The 15,934-nt window shown below is 55.0% G+C and overlaps 4 protein-coding genes across 4 annotated transcripts; all 4 read left to right on the forward strand.

Moving 5' to 3' along the window:
* Window positions 1–482: 482 nt before the first annotated feature.
* LOC137660750 (feather keratin-like) lies at window positions 483–794 on the forward strand. Its single transcript, XM_068395747.1, has one exon. It carries the CDS (start codon window positions 483–485, stop codon window positions 792–794), a length of 312 nt encoding a protein of 103 aa, XP_068251848.1.
* Window positions 795–4,924: 4,130 nt separating this feature from the next.
* On the forward strand, window positions 4,925–5,236 carry LOC137660751 (feather keratin-like). Its single transcript, XM_068395748.1, has one exon. It carries the CDS (start codon window positions 4,925–4,927, stop codon window positions 5,234–5,236), a length of 312 nt encoding a protein of 103 aa, XP_068251849.1.
* Window positions 5,237–9,415: 4,179 nt separating this feature from the next.
* LOC137660763 (feather keratin-like) lies at window positions 9,416–9,727 on the forward strand. Its single transcript, XM_068395760.1, has one exon. The coding sequence runs from the start codon at window positions 9,416–9,418 to the stop codon at window positions 9,725–9,727; it is 312 nt and encodes a 103-aa protein (XP_068251861.1).
* Window positions 9,728–15,365: 5,638 nt separating this feature from the next.
* LOC137660752 (feather keratin-like) lies at window positions 15,366–15,677 on the forward strand. The gene has a single exon (XM_068395749.1). It carries the CDS (start codon window positions 15,366–15,368, stop codon window positions 15,675–15,677), a length of 312 nt encoding a protein of 103 aa, XP_068251850.1.
* Window positions 15,678–15,934: the final 257 nt, after the last annotated feature.

Raw genomic sequence — 15,934 nt, forward strand, 5'->3', positions numbered from 1 at the left:
TACTCTCACTTCAAAGCTGCCGCCAGGGCCAAGTGGACACGTCCCCAAGATGAGGACATGAAAAGGGAGCGTTGTGGGAAGGAAAACACGCCCCACCTCATTACTGGCCAGGCTGTGGCACGCACCAGCTGCTTGCTGAACAATGCCGTCATGCGCAAAGGCTGTCCCGCCCCTCGCGGACCAGCATAAAAGCCGGCCCAGCGCCTCTCTCCCTCACACACTTCTCCTCACGCCTTCTCCTCCGCGCTCAACAAGGTGAGCCTCAACCCCCTTCCCCTCCTTCTCCTGCCCCACCTGGCCCGTCTCTTCCAGCACGCTCTGCCCCCGCCTCACAGCCCTGATGCCTCCCCCCTGCCATGCTCCCCACAGCCCCACACCAGGCCTCCCCACTCCCTTGCCCTCCTGCAACACCGCCCCTCGCACCCCCATGCCCCTCCGCTTTCTCAACACCCTCTCTTCCAGGGACCCCCCACACCACACCCATGGCCTGCTACGACAGCTGCCGCCCCTGCGGACCCACCCCGCTGGCTAACAGCTGCAACGAGCCCTGTGTCAGGCAGTGCGAGGCCTCCCGCGTCGTCATCCAGCCTCCCGCCGTGCTGGTCACCCTGCCAGGACCCATCCTCAGCTCCTTCCCCCAGAACACCGCCGTCGGATCCACCGCCTCGGCTGCCGTGGGCAACGACCTCAGTGCCCTGGGAGTGCCCATCTCCTCCGGAGGCTTCGGCTATGGCTACGGCTTCGGAGGCCTGGGCTGCTTCAACGGCGGTCTTAGAGGCTGCTACCCCTGCTAAGGGCCCTTGCCACCACCCCTGATCCCAACCAACACATCCTGGAAGCCACGGCATGGATTGAGGACACGCTTCCAGGCCCTTTGTGTCATGTGGACCTGCTGTCCACGGCTCCTTCCCTCAAGGCACCAAGCAAGGAAGCAGGGACGTGTCCAGCCCGGGCTGCCTGGAAACATGGCCCATGAACCTCCTCCTCTTCTCCCACTTCCTTCTTTGCTTCATATATTCTTTCATGTCCAGTATTCTCCATTGCAACCGCTTTCTGCAATAGAAGGACCACCAGGGACGTCTATCATACTGCTCCCACTGCAGTGCAGGAAGACCTCGATGCTCTGGCAAAATCTATTGCACGCAATGGACCTCTGCTGATGGTCGCCCTACCTGCACCTCAGACCATCTCCCTTCCAATTGGTGCTCCTGCCTTTTCACTCTTTTGTCTCAATAAAGTTCTCCTGCATCCCAGACTCAGATGCCTCCTCTTGCTTTCTTCTCCCAAGGCTTTTCCAACTTCACCTGCCACAAAGCCAGGGCTCAACAGGCCTTCAGGGTGGGGGGAAAAGGGCCACAAGATGTCTCCTAGCAAATATACCACCTCAGCCAAACACCGACGGGCACCTGGGTCTTCCAGAATATGACACAAGCCCATCACTGGCTCTAACAGAGGCTTCGATACAACAACGCTCCCCTGCACACAGCTCTGACAGTCTCCCTGTGCCAGCACTCATTTCTCTAACTCTCTTTCCCAGCATGACTCTCCGTCCCTCCCAGCAAACACAATCACACAATCATTGAATTTGGAAGGGACTCAGGAGAGCATGTGCTTCAACCGCCCTGCTCAAGCAGGGACAGCTAGAGCAGGTTGTCCGGGACCATGGACAGTCTAGTTTTCAGTATCTCCCAGGACGGAGACTCCACCACCTCTTCTATCCTTTGACCACCCTAACACTGAAAAAGTCTGGCCACCTTTGCCCAGGGAATTCCATCTGTTTTCCCTTGTGCCCATGGCCTCTTGCCCTGCCACTGAGAACAAGTCTCTGTGTCCAGCCCTTCAGCCACTTTGTAGTCCACCTCACTGGACACACAGGCAACGCAGACTTTATCATAGAATCATGGAATCACAGAATTGTTTTTGTTGGAAAGGACCTTTAAGATCATCAAGTCCAACCGTTAACCCAGCACTGCCAAGGCCACCACTAAGCCGTGTCACTAAGGACCACATCTACATGGCTTTCAAATACCTCCAGGGATGGGGACTCAATCACTGCTCTGGGCAGCCTCTTCCAGTGCTTGATAACCCTTTCGGGACAAAATTGTCCCTGATCTCCAATATAAACCTCCCCTGGTGCAACTTGAGTCTGTTTCCTCTCGTCCTGTCACTTCTCACTTGGGAGAAGAGACTGACACCTACCTCGTTACATTCTCCTTTATTGTATCTGCAGAGGCCAATAATGTCTCCCCTGAGCTTCCTTTTCTCCAGACTAAACACCCCCAGGTCCCTCAGCCGCTCCTCATCACACTTGTGCTCCAGACCCTTCACCACCCTCGTTGCCTTTCTTTGGACTCTCTCCAGCACCTCAAGGTCTTGCTTATAGCGAAGGGCCCAAAACTGACCACATTATATGAGGTGCGTCCTCACCACTGCCGAGTACAGGGGAACGATCCCTGCCCCAGTCCTGTTAGCCACACTATTGCTGATACAAGCCAGGATGCTGGTGGCCTTCTTGGCCACCTGGGCACACTGCTGGCTCATATTCAGTTGGCTGTCCATCAACACCCCCAGGTCCTTTTCCGCCAGGCAGCTTTCAAGCCACTCTTCCCCCAGCCTGTAGCTTTGCATGTGCTTGTTGTGACCCAAGTGCACGACTCACACTTGGCCTTGTTGCCCCTCACACAGTGGCCTCGGCCCATCGATCCAGCCTGTCCAGATCCCTCTGCAGAGCCTTCCTACCTGCAAGCAGGTCAACACTCCTGCACAACTTCGTGGCGTCTGTGAACTCACTGAGGGTGCACTCGATCCCCTCGTCCACATCATTGATAAAGATATTGAACAGAACTGGCCCAAGCACTGAGCCCTGGGAAACACCACTTGTGACCGGCCACCAACTGGGTTTCATTCCATTCACCAGAAACTCCTTGGGTCTGGCCATCCAGACAGTTTTTTACCCAGCTAAGAGTACACCCGTCCAAGCCATCAGCAGTCAGTTTCTTCAGGACAGTCCTGCGGGAAACATTGTCAAAGGCTTCACTAATGTCTACGTAGACACATCCTTTCCCTCACCCACTAAGCAGGTCACCTTGTCCCAGAAGGAGATCAGGTTAGTCAAGCAGGACATGCCTTTCATAAACCCATGATCACTGGGCCTCATCGCCTGGTTGTCCTGTACGTGCCGTGTGATGGCACTCAAGATGATCTGCTCAATAACCTTCCCCAGCACCCAGGTCAGACTGACATGCCTGCAGTTCCCCAGATCCTCCTTCTGGCCTTTCTTGTAGATGGGTGTCACATTTGCAGACTTCCAGTCGACTGGGACCTCCCCGGTTAGCCAGGACTGATGATAAGTGATGGAAAGCGGCTTGCTGAGCACTGCCGACAGCTCTCTCAGGACCCTTGGCTGGATCCCCTATGGCTCCATGGACTTGTGTGTGTCTAAGTGGTGCAGCAGGTCGCTAACCGTTTCCCCTTGGATTATGGGGGCTTCACTCTGCTCCCCATCCCTGTCTTCCAGCTCAGGGGCCTGGGGACCCGCAGAACAACTGGTCTTACTAGTCAAGACTGAAGCAAAACAGGCATTAAGCACCTCAGACTTATCCTCATCCTTTGTCACTGTTTCCGTGCACATCCAAGAAGGATGGAGCTTCTCCTTAGCCCTCCTTTTGTTGCTAATGTATTTATACAAACATTTTTAATTGTCTTTTACAGCAGTAGCCGGATTAATTTCTAGTTGGCCTTAGGTCCTCCTCATTTTCTCCCTGCATAACCTCATGACATCCTTGGAGTCCTCCTCAGTTGCCTGCCCCTTCTTCCAAAGGTCATAAACTCTCTTCTTTTTCCTGACTTCCAGCCAAAGTTCTCTGTTCAGCCAGGCCGGTCTTCTTCCCCACTGGCTCATCTTTCGGCACATGGTGACTATGTGTCGCACATGGGGGAATCTTATGAAACCTTCAGACAGAAGCCCCCCCTGTAGCTCCCTCACTAACCAAAACCTTGCCACGTAAACCTAGTATCATAGAATCATAGAATGTCCTGAGTTGGAAGGGACCCAAAAGGATCATTGAGTCCAACTCCTGTCCCAGCTACAGCCAGTACCCCCAGCTACAAGCTTCCAAGCCAGAGGGACATCAAGACACCCACTGAGCACACCCAACGGGAAAGGCCAGGCCTAAACACAGGCTCAGTGAGCTGGCTCAAGGCAGGGAGGGACCAAATTCAATGGAAGGGGCAGAGTCTCACACCCAACACACCACCAAAGCCCAGACCAGCCTGCCAGGGCTGCCAGGAAATGAGGCCCCCTCTTCACAACGCACCCACAAACCACACCACACCAATGCCGTGGGATGACCTCACTGACAACACCCCACCTCACCTACGCTTTGGTCGCCTCTTCTGCCCGCCATGACACGCGCCATCAACACCAAGCCTTTGGCCTCTAATACTCTCACTCAAAAGCTGCCGCCAGGCACAAGTGGACACGTCCCCAAGACGAGGACATGAAAAGGGAGCGTCGTGGGAAGGAAAACACGCCCCACCTCATTACTGGCCAGGCTGTGGCACGCACCAGCTGCTTGCTGAACAATGCCGTCATGCGCAAAGGCTGTCCCGCCCCTCGCGGACCAGCATAAAAGCCGGCCCAGCGCCTCTCTCCCTCACACACTTCTCCTCACGCCTTCTCCTCCGTGCTCAACAAGGTGAGCCTCAACCCCCTTCCCCTCCTTCTCCTGCCCCACCTGGCCCATCTCTTCCAGCACACTCTGCCCCCGCCTCACAGCCCTGACTCCTCCCCCCTGCCATGCTCCCCCCAGCCCCACACCAGGCCTCCCCACTCCCTTGCCCTCCTGCAACACCGCCCCTCGCACCCCCACGCCCCTCCGCTTTCTCAACACCCTCTCTTCCAGGGCCCCCCCACACCACACCCATGGCCTGCTACGACAGCTGCCGCCCCTGCGGACCCACCCCGCTGGCTAACAGCTGCAACGAGCCCTGTGTCAGGCAGTGCGAGGCCTCCCGCGTCGTCATCCAGCCTCCCGCCGTGCTGGTCACCCTGCCAGGACCCATCCTCAGCTCCTTCCCCCAGAACACCGCCGTCGGATCCACCGCCTCGGCTGCCGTGGGCAACGACCTCAGTGCCCTGGGAGTGCCCATCTCCTCCGGAGGCTTCGGCTATGGCTACGGCTTCGGAGGCCTGGGCTGCTTCAACGGCGGTCTTAGAGGCTGCTACCCCTGCTAAGGGCCCTCACCACCACCCCTGATCCCAATCAACACATCCTGGAAGCCACGGCATGGACTGAGGACACGCTTCCAGGCTCCACGGCTCCTTCTCTCAAGGCCCCAATAAAGGAAGCAGGGAAGGGGCCAGCCTGGGCTGCCTGGAAACATGGCCCATGTACCTCCTCCTCTTCTCCCACTTCCTTCTTTCGTCGTGTCTTCTTCGATGTCCAGTACTCTCCACTGCAACCACTTTCTACAAGCCAAGGACCTCTAGCATGCTTCTCCCACTGCAAGGCAGGAAGACCTCGGTGCTCTCACAAAATCTGCTGCACGCAAGGGAATTCAGCTGATGGTTGCTGTACTTGCACCTCAGACCAGCTCCCTTCCAATTTGTGCTCCTGCCTTTTCGCTTTCATTTTTCCCCTCAATAAAGTTCTCCTGCATCCCAGCCTCACACGCCTCCACTTCCTTTTTTCTCCCAAGCCTCGTCCAGCCATACTTAGCACAAAGCCAGGGCTCAACACACCATCAGGGTGGGTGGAAGAGGGCCACAAGACATCCTTCAGGAAGTATGACCTCAGCAACACCACCCACTGGCACCAGGTGGGATTCCAGCCCATGACACAGGCCCTTCATTTGTCCTAACTAAGGCTTGGACACGCTAATGCAATTCCACCCATGCCTCTGATGCAAGCTCCTCATGTGTGGTGGGTTACCTTTGAATGGACGTCAGGTGCCCACCATCACTGCCCCTCCTCAACTGGAAAGGGGAAATAAAATATGACGAAAGGCTCGTGGGTCTAGATAATGCCATGGGTGTCAGTGTCATCCACAGACATAGCTGAGGGTGCACTCTATCCCACTGTCCATGTCCTTGACAAAGATGTTCAACAGCAACGGTCCCAATACCGACCCTCGAGGGGCACCACTCATCACTGGTCTCCACCCGGACATCAAGACTTTCACCACAACTCTTTGAGTGTCACCATCCAGCCAATTCCTTATCCACCAAGCGGTCCACCCATCGAATCCATGGCTCTCCATTTCCGAGACAAGGATGTTGTGTGGGACAGTATCAAATGCTTTGCACAAGTCCAGGCAGATGAAGTCAGTCGCTCTTCACATACCCACTGATGCTGTGAACCCATCGCAGAAGGCCACCACATTTGTCAGGCACCATTGGCTCTTTATGAAGCCATGTTTGCTGTTCAGCAATCACTTCTCCGTTTTCCATGTGCCTCAGCAGAGTTCCAGGAGGATCTGCTGCATGATCTAGCAAGGCACAGAGGTGATGCTGACCGGCCTGTAGTTAACCCACATCTTCCTTTTTCATTCCTTAATAATGAGGGTTATCATCTGCCAACTTGCTAATGGGGCAGTCCTTCAAATTGCCCTGGGTCATTAATGAGGATGCTGAACAGTGTTGAACAGATAGTGGACAGAACTGGCCCAAGTACTGAGCCCTGGGGAACACCACTTGTGACTGGTTGCCAGCTGGATTTAACTCCATTCACAACAGCTCTTTGTGCCTGGACATCCAGACAGCTTTTTACTGAGCAAACACAACTCCTGTCCAAGGTATGAGTAGCCAGTTTCTCCAGGAGAATGAAATGGGAAATGGTGTCAAAGGCATTATTGTGACCAGCTAAAAAACATCCAAAGCTTCTCCCTCATCCACTAAGTGGGTCACCTTGTCCCAGAAGGAGATCAGGTTAGTCAAGCAGGACCTGCCTTTCATAAACCCATGCTCACTGGGCCTGATCACGTGGTTGTCCTGTATGTGTTGCGTGATGGCACTCAAGATGACCTTCTCCGGCACCAAGGTCAGAATGACAGGCCTGTAGTTCCCCAGGTCCTCCTCCGGCCCTTCCTGTAAATGGGCATCACACTTACTAAAGTCTTGTCAACTGAGACCTCCCCGGTTAGCCGGGACAGCTGATAAATGATGGAAAGTGGCTTGGTGAGCACTGCTGCCAGCTCCCTCAGTACCCTTGTCTGGATCCCATCCAGCACCATAGACTTGCGTATTTCTGAGTGGTGTAGCAGGTCGCTAACCATTTCTGTTGGATTATGAGGGCTTCATGCTGCTCCCTCTTGACTAACTTTCTTCCCCAGCACGACTCTCTGGCCATCACAGCAAGCAGAATCACAGCAAACAGAATCCTTGAGTACGCAAGGAACCTCTGGAGATCATCTAGCTCAACCCAAGCTGCTCAAGCAGGGGCAGCTTGAGCAGGCTCTCCACAGCCATGTCCAGTCAAGTTTTCAGTAGCTCACAGGATGGAGACTCCAACACCTCTCTGTGCAACCAGTTCCACTGTTTGACTACCCTCACATTGAAAAAGTCTTGCCTTCTCCTCCAAAGAAATGGCAGGTCTTTTCAGCTTTCTCCTTTGACCCTTGCCCTGATTGGGGGAACTGAGAAGAGGCTGACTTCCCTGTTCTCATTCCCTCCCATCAGGGCTTTAGACACGTTGATGATGTCTCTCCTGCATGGCCTTGCCTCCTGGCTGAAAAACCTCCCAGCTCTCTCAGCTTCTCCTCATAGGAAGGATGCTCCAGTCCTTTCAGCGTCTTGGTGGCCCTGCACTTGACTTGCTCCACTAAGTCCATGTCCTTCTCCCACTGGGAAGCCCTCAGCTGGACACAGGACTCCACACGGGGCCTCATCAGCACTGAAGAGAGAGCAAGGCCACCTCCCCCGACCTGCTGGCAACACTCTTCCCAACAACACCTTGGAGAATCTTGGTCTCCTTTGCCACAAGGGTGCATTGCTAACGTGTAGTCAGATTGACGTACACCAGAAAAACAAGGTTGTGCTCAGCCAAGCTGCTGTCCAGGCTGTTGGCCCCCCAGCATGTCCTGGTGCCCACTGCTATTCCACCACAGATGCAGGACTTTGAATTTCCCCCTGTTGAACTCCAGGAGAATCCTCTCTGCCCCAGAAGATCTCCAGCTTCTCCAGGTCGCTGTGACTAGTGGCACAACCATCTGGTGACTCAGCCACTCCTCCAGATTTTGCATCATATGCCGACTAGCCGAGTGGGCAACTGTCCCACTGCCCACGTCATGAGGATGGCCTCAACATGAGGATGCCAATAACATGAGGATGTTGAATAGTGTTGGCCTCACGGATCTGAGTCTTGGGCTATGCTACTTGAGACTTGCCTCCAACTGGAGTTTACGCCACTGATCACAAGCTTCTGGGACAAGACACTCAACCACTATGCAGTGCACCTCACTAACAGGCAACCCATATTTATCAGCTTGTCTGGGAGCATGTAAGGGGAGACACTGACAAAGACTTCATTCAAGCAGAGGTCAACAAAAGCCACTGCTCTCCTCTTCTCCAACAACCAGTCGCTTCAACATGGGAGACATGGATGTTGGTCAAGCATGACTTCCCATCGTCAGAGCACATCCAATGGGAAAGGCCAGGCCTAAAGACAGGCTTAGCGAGATGGCAGTAAGGCAGGGAAGGACCGAATGCAATGGAAGGGGCAGGGCCTCATGCCCGGCACACAACCAAAGCCCAGACCAGCCTGCCAGGGCTGCCAGGAAATGGGGCCCCCTCTTCACAATGCACCCACAAACCACACCACACCAGTGCCGGGGGATGACCTCACTGACAACACCCCACCTCCCCTACGCTTTGGTCGCCTCTTCTGCCCGCCATGACACACGCCATCAACACCAAGCCTTTGGCCTCTAATACTCTCACTTAAAAGCTGCCGCCAGGGCCAAGTGGACACTGCCCCAAGACAAGGACATGAAAAGGGAGCGTTATGGGAAGAAAAACACGCCCCACCTCATTACTGGCCAGGCTGTGGCACGCACCAGCTGCTTGCTGAACAATGCCGTCATGCGCAAAGGCTGTCCCGCCCCTCGCGGACCAGCATAAAAGCCGGCCCAGCGCCTCTCTCCCTCACACACTTCTCCTCACACCTTCTCCTCCTCCGCGCTCAACAAGGTGAGCCTCAACCCCCTTCCCCTCCTTCTCCTGCCCCACCTGGCCCATCTCTTCCAGCACACTCTGCCTCTGACCTCACAGCCCTGACGCCTCCCCACCGCCACGCTCCCCACAGCCCCACACCAGGCCTCCCCACTCCCTTGCCCTCCTGCAACACCGCCCCTTGCACCCCCACGCCCCTCCGCTTTCTCAACACCCTCTCTTCCAGGGCCCCCCCACACCACACCCATGGCCTGCTACGACAGCTGCCGCCCCTGCGGACCCACCCCGCTGGCTAACAGCTGCAATGAGCCCTGTGTCAGGCAGTGCGAGGCCTCCCGCGTCGTCATCCAGCCTTCCACCGTGGTGGTCACCCTGCCAGGACCCATCCTCAGCTCCTTCCCCCAGAACACCGCCGTCGGATCCAGCTCCTCGGCTGCCGTGGGCAGCGAGCTCAGTGCCCTGGGAGTGCCCATCTCCTCCGGAGGCTTCGGCTATGGCTACGGCTTCGGAGGCCTGGGCTGCTTCAATGGCGGTCTTAGAGGCTGCTACCCCTGCTAAGGGCCCTCGCCACCACCCCTGATCCCAACCACATGCATCTTGGAAGCCATAGCATGGATTGAGGACACGCTTCCAGGCCCTTCGTGGCGTGTGGACCTGCTGTCCACGGCTCCTCCTCTCAAGGCACCAAGCAAGGAAGCAGGGAAGGGGCCAGCCCGGGCTGCCTGCAAACATGACCCATGTACCTCCTCCTCTTCTCCCACTTCCTTCTTTGCGTCATGTCTTCTTTCATGTCCAGTACTCTTCTCTGCAAACACCTTCTCATAAGACAAAGGTCACCAAGGACCTCTGGTGTGACGATCCCACTGCAGGGCAGGAAGACCTCGGTGCTCTCACAAAATCTACTGCACACAAGGGACCTCGGCTGATGGTTGCTGTACTTGCACCTCAGACCAGCTCCCTTCCACTTGGTGCTCCTGCCTTTTCGCTTTCATTCTTTCCCTCAATAAAGTTCTCCTGCATCCCAGCCTCACACACCTCCTTTTCCTTTCTTCTCCCAAGCGTTGTCCAACCATACCTAACACAAAGACAGGGCTCAACATGCCATCAAGAAGGGTGGAATAGGGCCACAAGACCTCCTTTAGGAAGTATGACCTCAGCCACACCACCCACTGGCACCCGGTGGGCTTCCAGACCATGACACAGGCCCTTCACTTGTCCTAACTGAGGCTTGGACATGCTCATGCAATTCTACCCATGCCTCTGATGCAAGCTCCTAGTGTGTGGTGGGTTACCTTTGAATGGACATCAGGTGCCCACCATCACTGCCCCTCCTCAACTGGAAAGGGGAGAGAAAATATGATGAAAGGCTCGTGGGTCTAGATAAGGTCAGGGAGATCACAGAATCATCAAAGCAGAGAATGGTTTGCATTGGAAGGGACCTTAAAGACTGAGTCCAGCCACACTGCCATGGTCATGAACACCTTCCACTAGACCAGGTTGCTCAAAGCCCCATCCAACCTAGGCTTGAACACTGCCAGGGAGGGGGCATACACAGCTTCTCTAGGCAACATGTGCCAGTGTCTCATCATCCTCACAGTAAGAATTTCTTCCTAATATCTAACCTGAATCTACCATCTTTCAGTTTCAAACTGTTACCCCTTGTCCTATCACCACACTCCCTGAGATCAAGAGTCCCTCCCCATCTTTCCTGTGGGCCACCTTTATGTATTGGAAGGATGCTATAAGGTCTCCCTGGAGCCTTCTCTTCTCCAGGCTAAACAACTCCAAATCTCTCAGTCCTGGCCTCAAAGGGGAGGTGCTGCAGCCCCTGCTCATCTTCGTGGCCCTCCTCTGGATCCTCTGCTCCATGTCTTTTTTATGCTGGAGGCCCCAGAGCTGAACACAGTACTGTAGTCCAACAAGGGTGGAGTAGAGGGGGAGAATCACCTCCCTCGACCTGCTAGGCCACGCTTCTTTTGTTGCAGCCCAGGAGATGATTGGCTTTCTGGGCTGAGAGTGCACATTGCCAGCTCATATTCAGTTTTTCATCCACCTATACCCCCAAGTCCTTCTCCTCAGAGCTGCTCTCAATCCACTCATCGCCTACCCTGTATCCGTATTTGGGATTGCCCCCACCCAGGCTAAACAGAGCCAGCTCCCTCAGCCTCTCCTCATAAGAGAGATGCTCCAGTCCTCTAATCATCTCTGTAGCCCTCCACTGGACTCACTCCAGTAGTCCCTTGTCTTTCGTGAACTGGGAGACCCAGAACTGCACACAGTTACTCCAGGTGTGGCCTCACCAGGGCTGTGTAGAGGGGGGGAGAATAACCTCCCTCGACCTGCTGGCCACACTCTTCCTCATGCACCCCAGGACACCATTGACCTTCCTGGCCACAAGGGCACATTGTTGGCTCATGGGGAACTTGGTGTCCCCCAGAACCCCCAGGTCCTTCTCTGCAGAGCTGCTTTCCAGTAGATCAGCCCCCAACCTGTACTGGTGCATGGGGTTATTCCTCCCAAGGTGCAGGACCCTACACTTGCCTTTGTTGATCTTCATGAGGTTCCTCTCCGCCCAACTCTCCAGCCTGTCCAGGTCTCACTGAATAGCAGCTCAGCCTTCTAGTGTATCGGCCACTCCTTCCAGTTTGGTGTCATCAGCAAACTGGCTGAGGGTACACTCAGTCCCTTCATCCAGGTCACTGATTAATAAGTTAAACAGGACGAGACCCAGTACTGACCTCTGGGGAACCCCACTGGCTACAGGCCTCCAACTAGACTCAGTGCCACTGATCACAACCCTCTGAGCTCTGCCATTCAGACAGTTCTCACTCCACCTCACTGTCCACTCATCTGACCCACTCTGCCTGAGCTTCCCTATGAGGATGTTATGGCAGAGAGTGTCAAAAGTTTTGCTGAAGTCAAGGTAGACAACATCCACTGCTCTCCCCTCATCTACCCAGCCAGTCATGCCACCATAGGAGGCCATCAGTTTGGTCAAGCATGATGTCCCCTTGGTGAATCCATGTTGACAGCTCCTGATAACCTTCTTTCCTCCACATGCTTAGAGATGGCATCCAGAATGAGCTGTTCCATCACCTTTCCAGGGATAGAGGTGAGGCTGACTGGCCTGGAGTTGCCTGGCTCCTCCTTCTTGCCGTTCTTGAAGACTGGAATGACATTGGCTTTCCTCCAGTCCTCAAGCACCTCTCCTGTTCTCCATGACCTTTCAAAGATGATGAAGACTGGCTTGGCAATCACATCTGCCAGCTAACTCAGCACTCGTGGGTGTATCCCATTAGGGCCCATAGATTTGTGGGTGTCCACTTTGCCTAAATGACCTCTAACTTGATCCTCCTCGACCAAGGGAAAGTCTTCCTTTCTCCAGACTTTCTCTCTTACCTCCAGTGTCCCGAGGGCTGGCATTAGCAGTAAAGACTGAAGCAAAGGCGGCATTCAGTAACTCCACCTTCTCTGTATCCTCTGTAACCAGGGCACCCTCCTCATTCAGCACCAGGCCCACATTTTCCCTAGTCTGCCTTTTGCTGCTGATGTACTTGGCCTTGTTGAACTTCATGAGGTTCTCACAAGCCCACCTCCCTAGCCTGTCAAGGTCCCTCTGGATGGCATCTCTTCCCTCTAGAGTATCAACCACACCACTCAGCTCAGTGTCATCCACAAACATAGCTGAGGGTGCACTCTATCCCACTGTCCATGTCCCTCACAAAGATGTTCAACAGCACCGGTCCCAATACCGACCCCTGAGGGGCACCACTCATCACTGGCATCCACCCAGACATCAAGCCTTTGACCGCAACTCTTTGAGTGTCACCATCCAGCCAATTCCTTATCCACCAAGCGAGCCATCGAATCCATGGCTCTCCATTTCCAAGACAAGGATGTTGTGTGGGACAGTGTCAAATGCTTTGCACAAGTCCAGGCAGATGACCTCAGTCGCTATTCACATACCCACCGATGCTGTAAACCCATCGCAGAAGGCCACCACATTTGTCAGGCATGACTGGCTCTTTCTGAAGCCATGTTGGCTGTTCAGCAATCACCTCTCCATTTTCCATGTGCCTCAGCAGAGTTTCCAGGAGGATCTGCTCCATGATCTAGCCAGGCACAGAGGTGACGCTGACCGGCCTGTAGTTAACCCACATCTTCCTTTTTGATTCTTTAAAAATGAGGGTTATCATCTGCCAACTTGCTGAGAGGGCACTCTATCACATTGCCCAGGTCATTAATGAGGATGCTGAACAGTGGTGAACAGATATTAAAAAGAACTGGCCCAAGTCCTGACTCCCGGGGAACACCACTTGTGACTGGTTGCCATCTGGATTTAACTCCATTCACAACAGCTCTTTGTGCCTGGCCATCCAGCCAGGTTTTACTGACCAAACAGAACTCCTGTCCAAGCTATGAGTAGCCAGGTTCTCCAGGAGAATGAAATGGGAAATGGTGTCAAAGGCTTTACTAGGATCAGCTGAAAAACATCCAAAGCTTCTCCCTCATCCACTAAGTGGGTCACCTTGTCCCACAAGGAGATCAGGTTAGTCAGACAGGACCTGCCTTTCACGAACCCACACTGACTGGGCCTGATCACCTGATTGTCCTGTACATGCCGCGTGATGGCACTCGAGATGATCTGCTCAATAACCTTCCCTGGCACCAAGGTCAGTCAGACGGGCTTGGAGTTCCCCGGATCCTCCTTCTGGCCCTTCTTGTAGATGGGCATCACATTTGCTGACTTCCAGTCAACTGGGACCTCCCTAGTTAGCCAGGACTGATGATAAATGATGGAAAGCGGCTTGGTGAGCACCTTCCCCTTCGATTATGGGGGCTTCATTCTGCTCCCCGTCCCTGTCTTCCAGCTCAGGGGCTGGGTACCCAGAGAACAACTGGTCTTGCTATTAAAAACTGAGGCAAAGAAGGCATTAAGCACCTCAGCCTTATCCTCATCCTTTGTCACTATGTTTCCACACACATCCAGGAAAGGATGGAGACTCTCCTTAGCCCTCCTTTTGATCCTAATGTATTTACACAAATACTTTTTGTTGCCTTTACGGCAGTAGCCAGATGAATTTCTAGTTGGCCTTAGGTCCTCCTCATTTTCTCCCTACATAACCTCATGACATGCTTGGAGTCCTCCTCAGTTGCCTGCCCCTTCTTCCAAAGGTCATAAACTCTCTTCTCTTTCCTGACTTCCAGCCAAACCTCTCTGTTCAGCCAGGCTGGTCTTCTTCCCCACTGGCTCGTGTTTCAGCACATCTGGACTCTCTGTTGAACATGGGACAATCTTATGGAACCTTCTGACAGAAGACACCCCTGTAGCCCCTGCACTAACAAAACCTTGACACGTAAACCTAGTACACCCAGCTACAAGATTACAAGCCAGAGGGGCACCAAGAAACCCACAGAGCACACCCAACAGGAAGGGCCAGGCCTAAAAACAGGCTCACTGAGCTGGGTCAAGGCAGGGAGGGAGCAAATTCAACACAATGGTCAGGGCCTCATGCCCAACACACCGCCAAAGCCCAGACCAGCCTGCTAGGGCTGCCAGGAAATGGGGCCCCCTCTTCACAACGCACCCACAAACCACACCACACCAGTGCCGTGGGATGACCTCACTGACAACACCCCACCTCACCTACGCTTTAGTCGCCTCTTCTGCCCGCCATGACACGCACCATCAACACCAAGCCTTTGGCCTCTAATACTCTCACTTAAAAGCTGCCGCCAGGGCCAAGTGGACACGTCCCCAAGACGAGGACATGAAAAGGGAGCGTTGTGGGAAGGAAAACACACCCACCTCATTACTGGCCAGGCTGTGGCACGCACCAGCTGCTTGCTGAACAATGCCGTCATGCGCAAAGGCTGTCCCGCCCCTCAGGGACCAGCATAAAAGCCGGCCCAGCGCCTCTCTCCCTCACACACTTCTCCTCACGCCTTCTCCTCCACGCTCAACAAGGTGAGCCTCAACCCCCTTCCCCTCCTTCTCCTGCCCCACCTGGCCCATCTCTTCCAGCACGCTCTGCCTCCGGCCTCACAGCCCTGACGCCTCCCCACCGCCACGCTCCCCACAGCCCCACACCAGGCCTCCCCACTCCCTTGCCCTCCTGCAACACCGCCCCTCGCACCCCCACGCCCCTCCGCTTTCTCAACACCCTCTCTTCCAGGGCCCCCCCACACCATACCCATGGCCTGCTACGACAGCTGCCGCCCCTGCGGACCCACCCCGCTGGCTAACAGCTGCAACGAGCCCTGTGTCAGGCAGTGCGAGGCCTCCCGCGTCGTCATCCAGCCTCCCGCCGTGCTGGTCACCCTGCCAGGACCCATCCTCAGCTCCTTCCCCCAGAACACCGCCGTCGGATCCAGCGCCTCGGCTGCCGTGGGCAACGACCTCAGTGCCCTGGGAGTGCCCATCTCCTCCGGAGGCTTCGGCTATGGCTACGGCTTCGGAGGCCTGGGCTGCTTCAACGGCGGTCTTAGAGGCTGCTACCCCTGCTAAGGGCCCTCACCACCACCCCTGATCCCAATCAACACATCCTGGAAGCCACGGCATGGATTGAGGACACGCTTCCAGGCCCTTTGTGTCATGTGGACCTGCTGTCCACGGCTCCTTCCCTCAAGGCACCAAGCAAGGAAGCAGGGACAGGGCCAGCCTGGGCTGCCTGGAAACATGGCCCATGTACCTCCTCCTCTTCTCCCACTTCCTTCTTTCGTCGTGTCTTCTTCGATGTCCAGTACTCTGCGCTGCAACCACTT

The sequence above is a fragment of the Nyctibius grandis genome, chromosome 3 (assembly GCF_013368605.1).
Source record: "Nyctibius grandis isolate bNycGra1 chromosome 3, bNycGra1.pri, whole genome shotgun sequence".
NCBI lineage: Eukaryota > Metazoa > Chordata > Aves > Nyctibiiformes > Nyctibiidae > Nyctibius > Nyctibius grandis.

Excerpts from the sequence above, each read along its gene's own strand:
- LOC137660751 (XM_068395748.1), top strand. The coding sequence starts at position 4,925 with ATGGCCTGCTACGACAGCTGCCGCCCCTGCGGACCCACCCCGCTGGCT.
- LOC137660763 (XM_068395760.1), top strand. The coding sequence starts at position 9,416 with ATGGCCTGCTACGACAGCTGCCGCCCCTGCGGACCCACCCCGCTGGCT.
- LOC137660750 (XM_068395747.1), top strand. The coding sequence starts at position 483 with ATGGCCTGCTACGACAGCTGCCGCCCCTGCGGACCCACCCCGCTGGCT.
- LOC137660752 (XM_068395749.1), top strand. The coding sequence starts at position 15,366 with ATGGCCTGCTACGACAGCTGCCGCCCCTGCGGACCCACCCCGCTGGCT.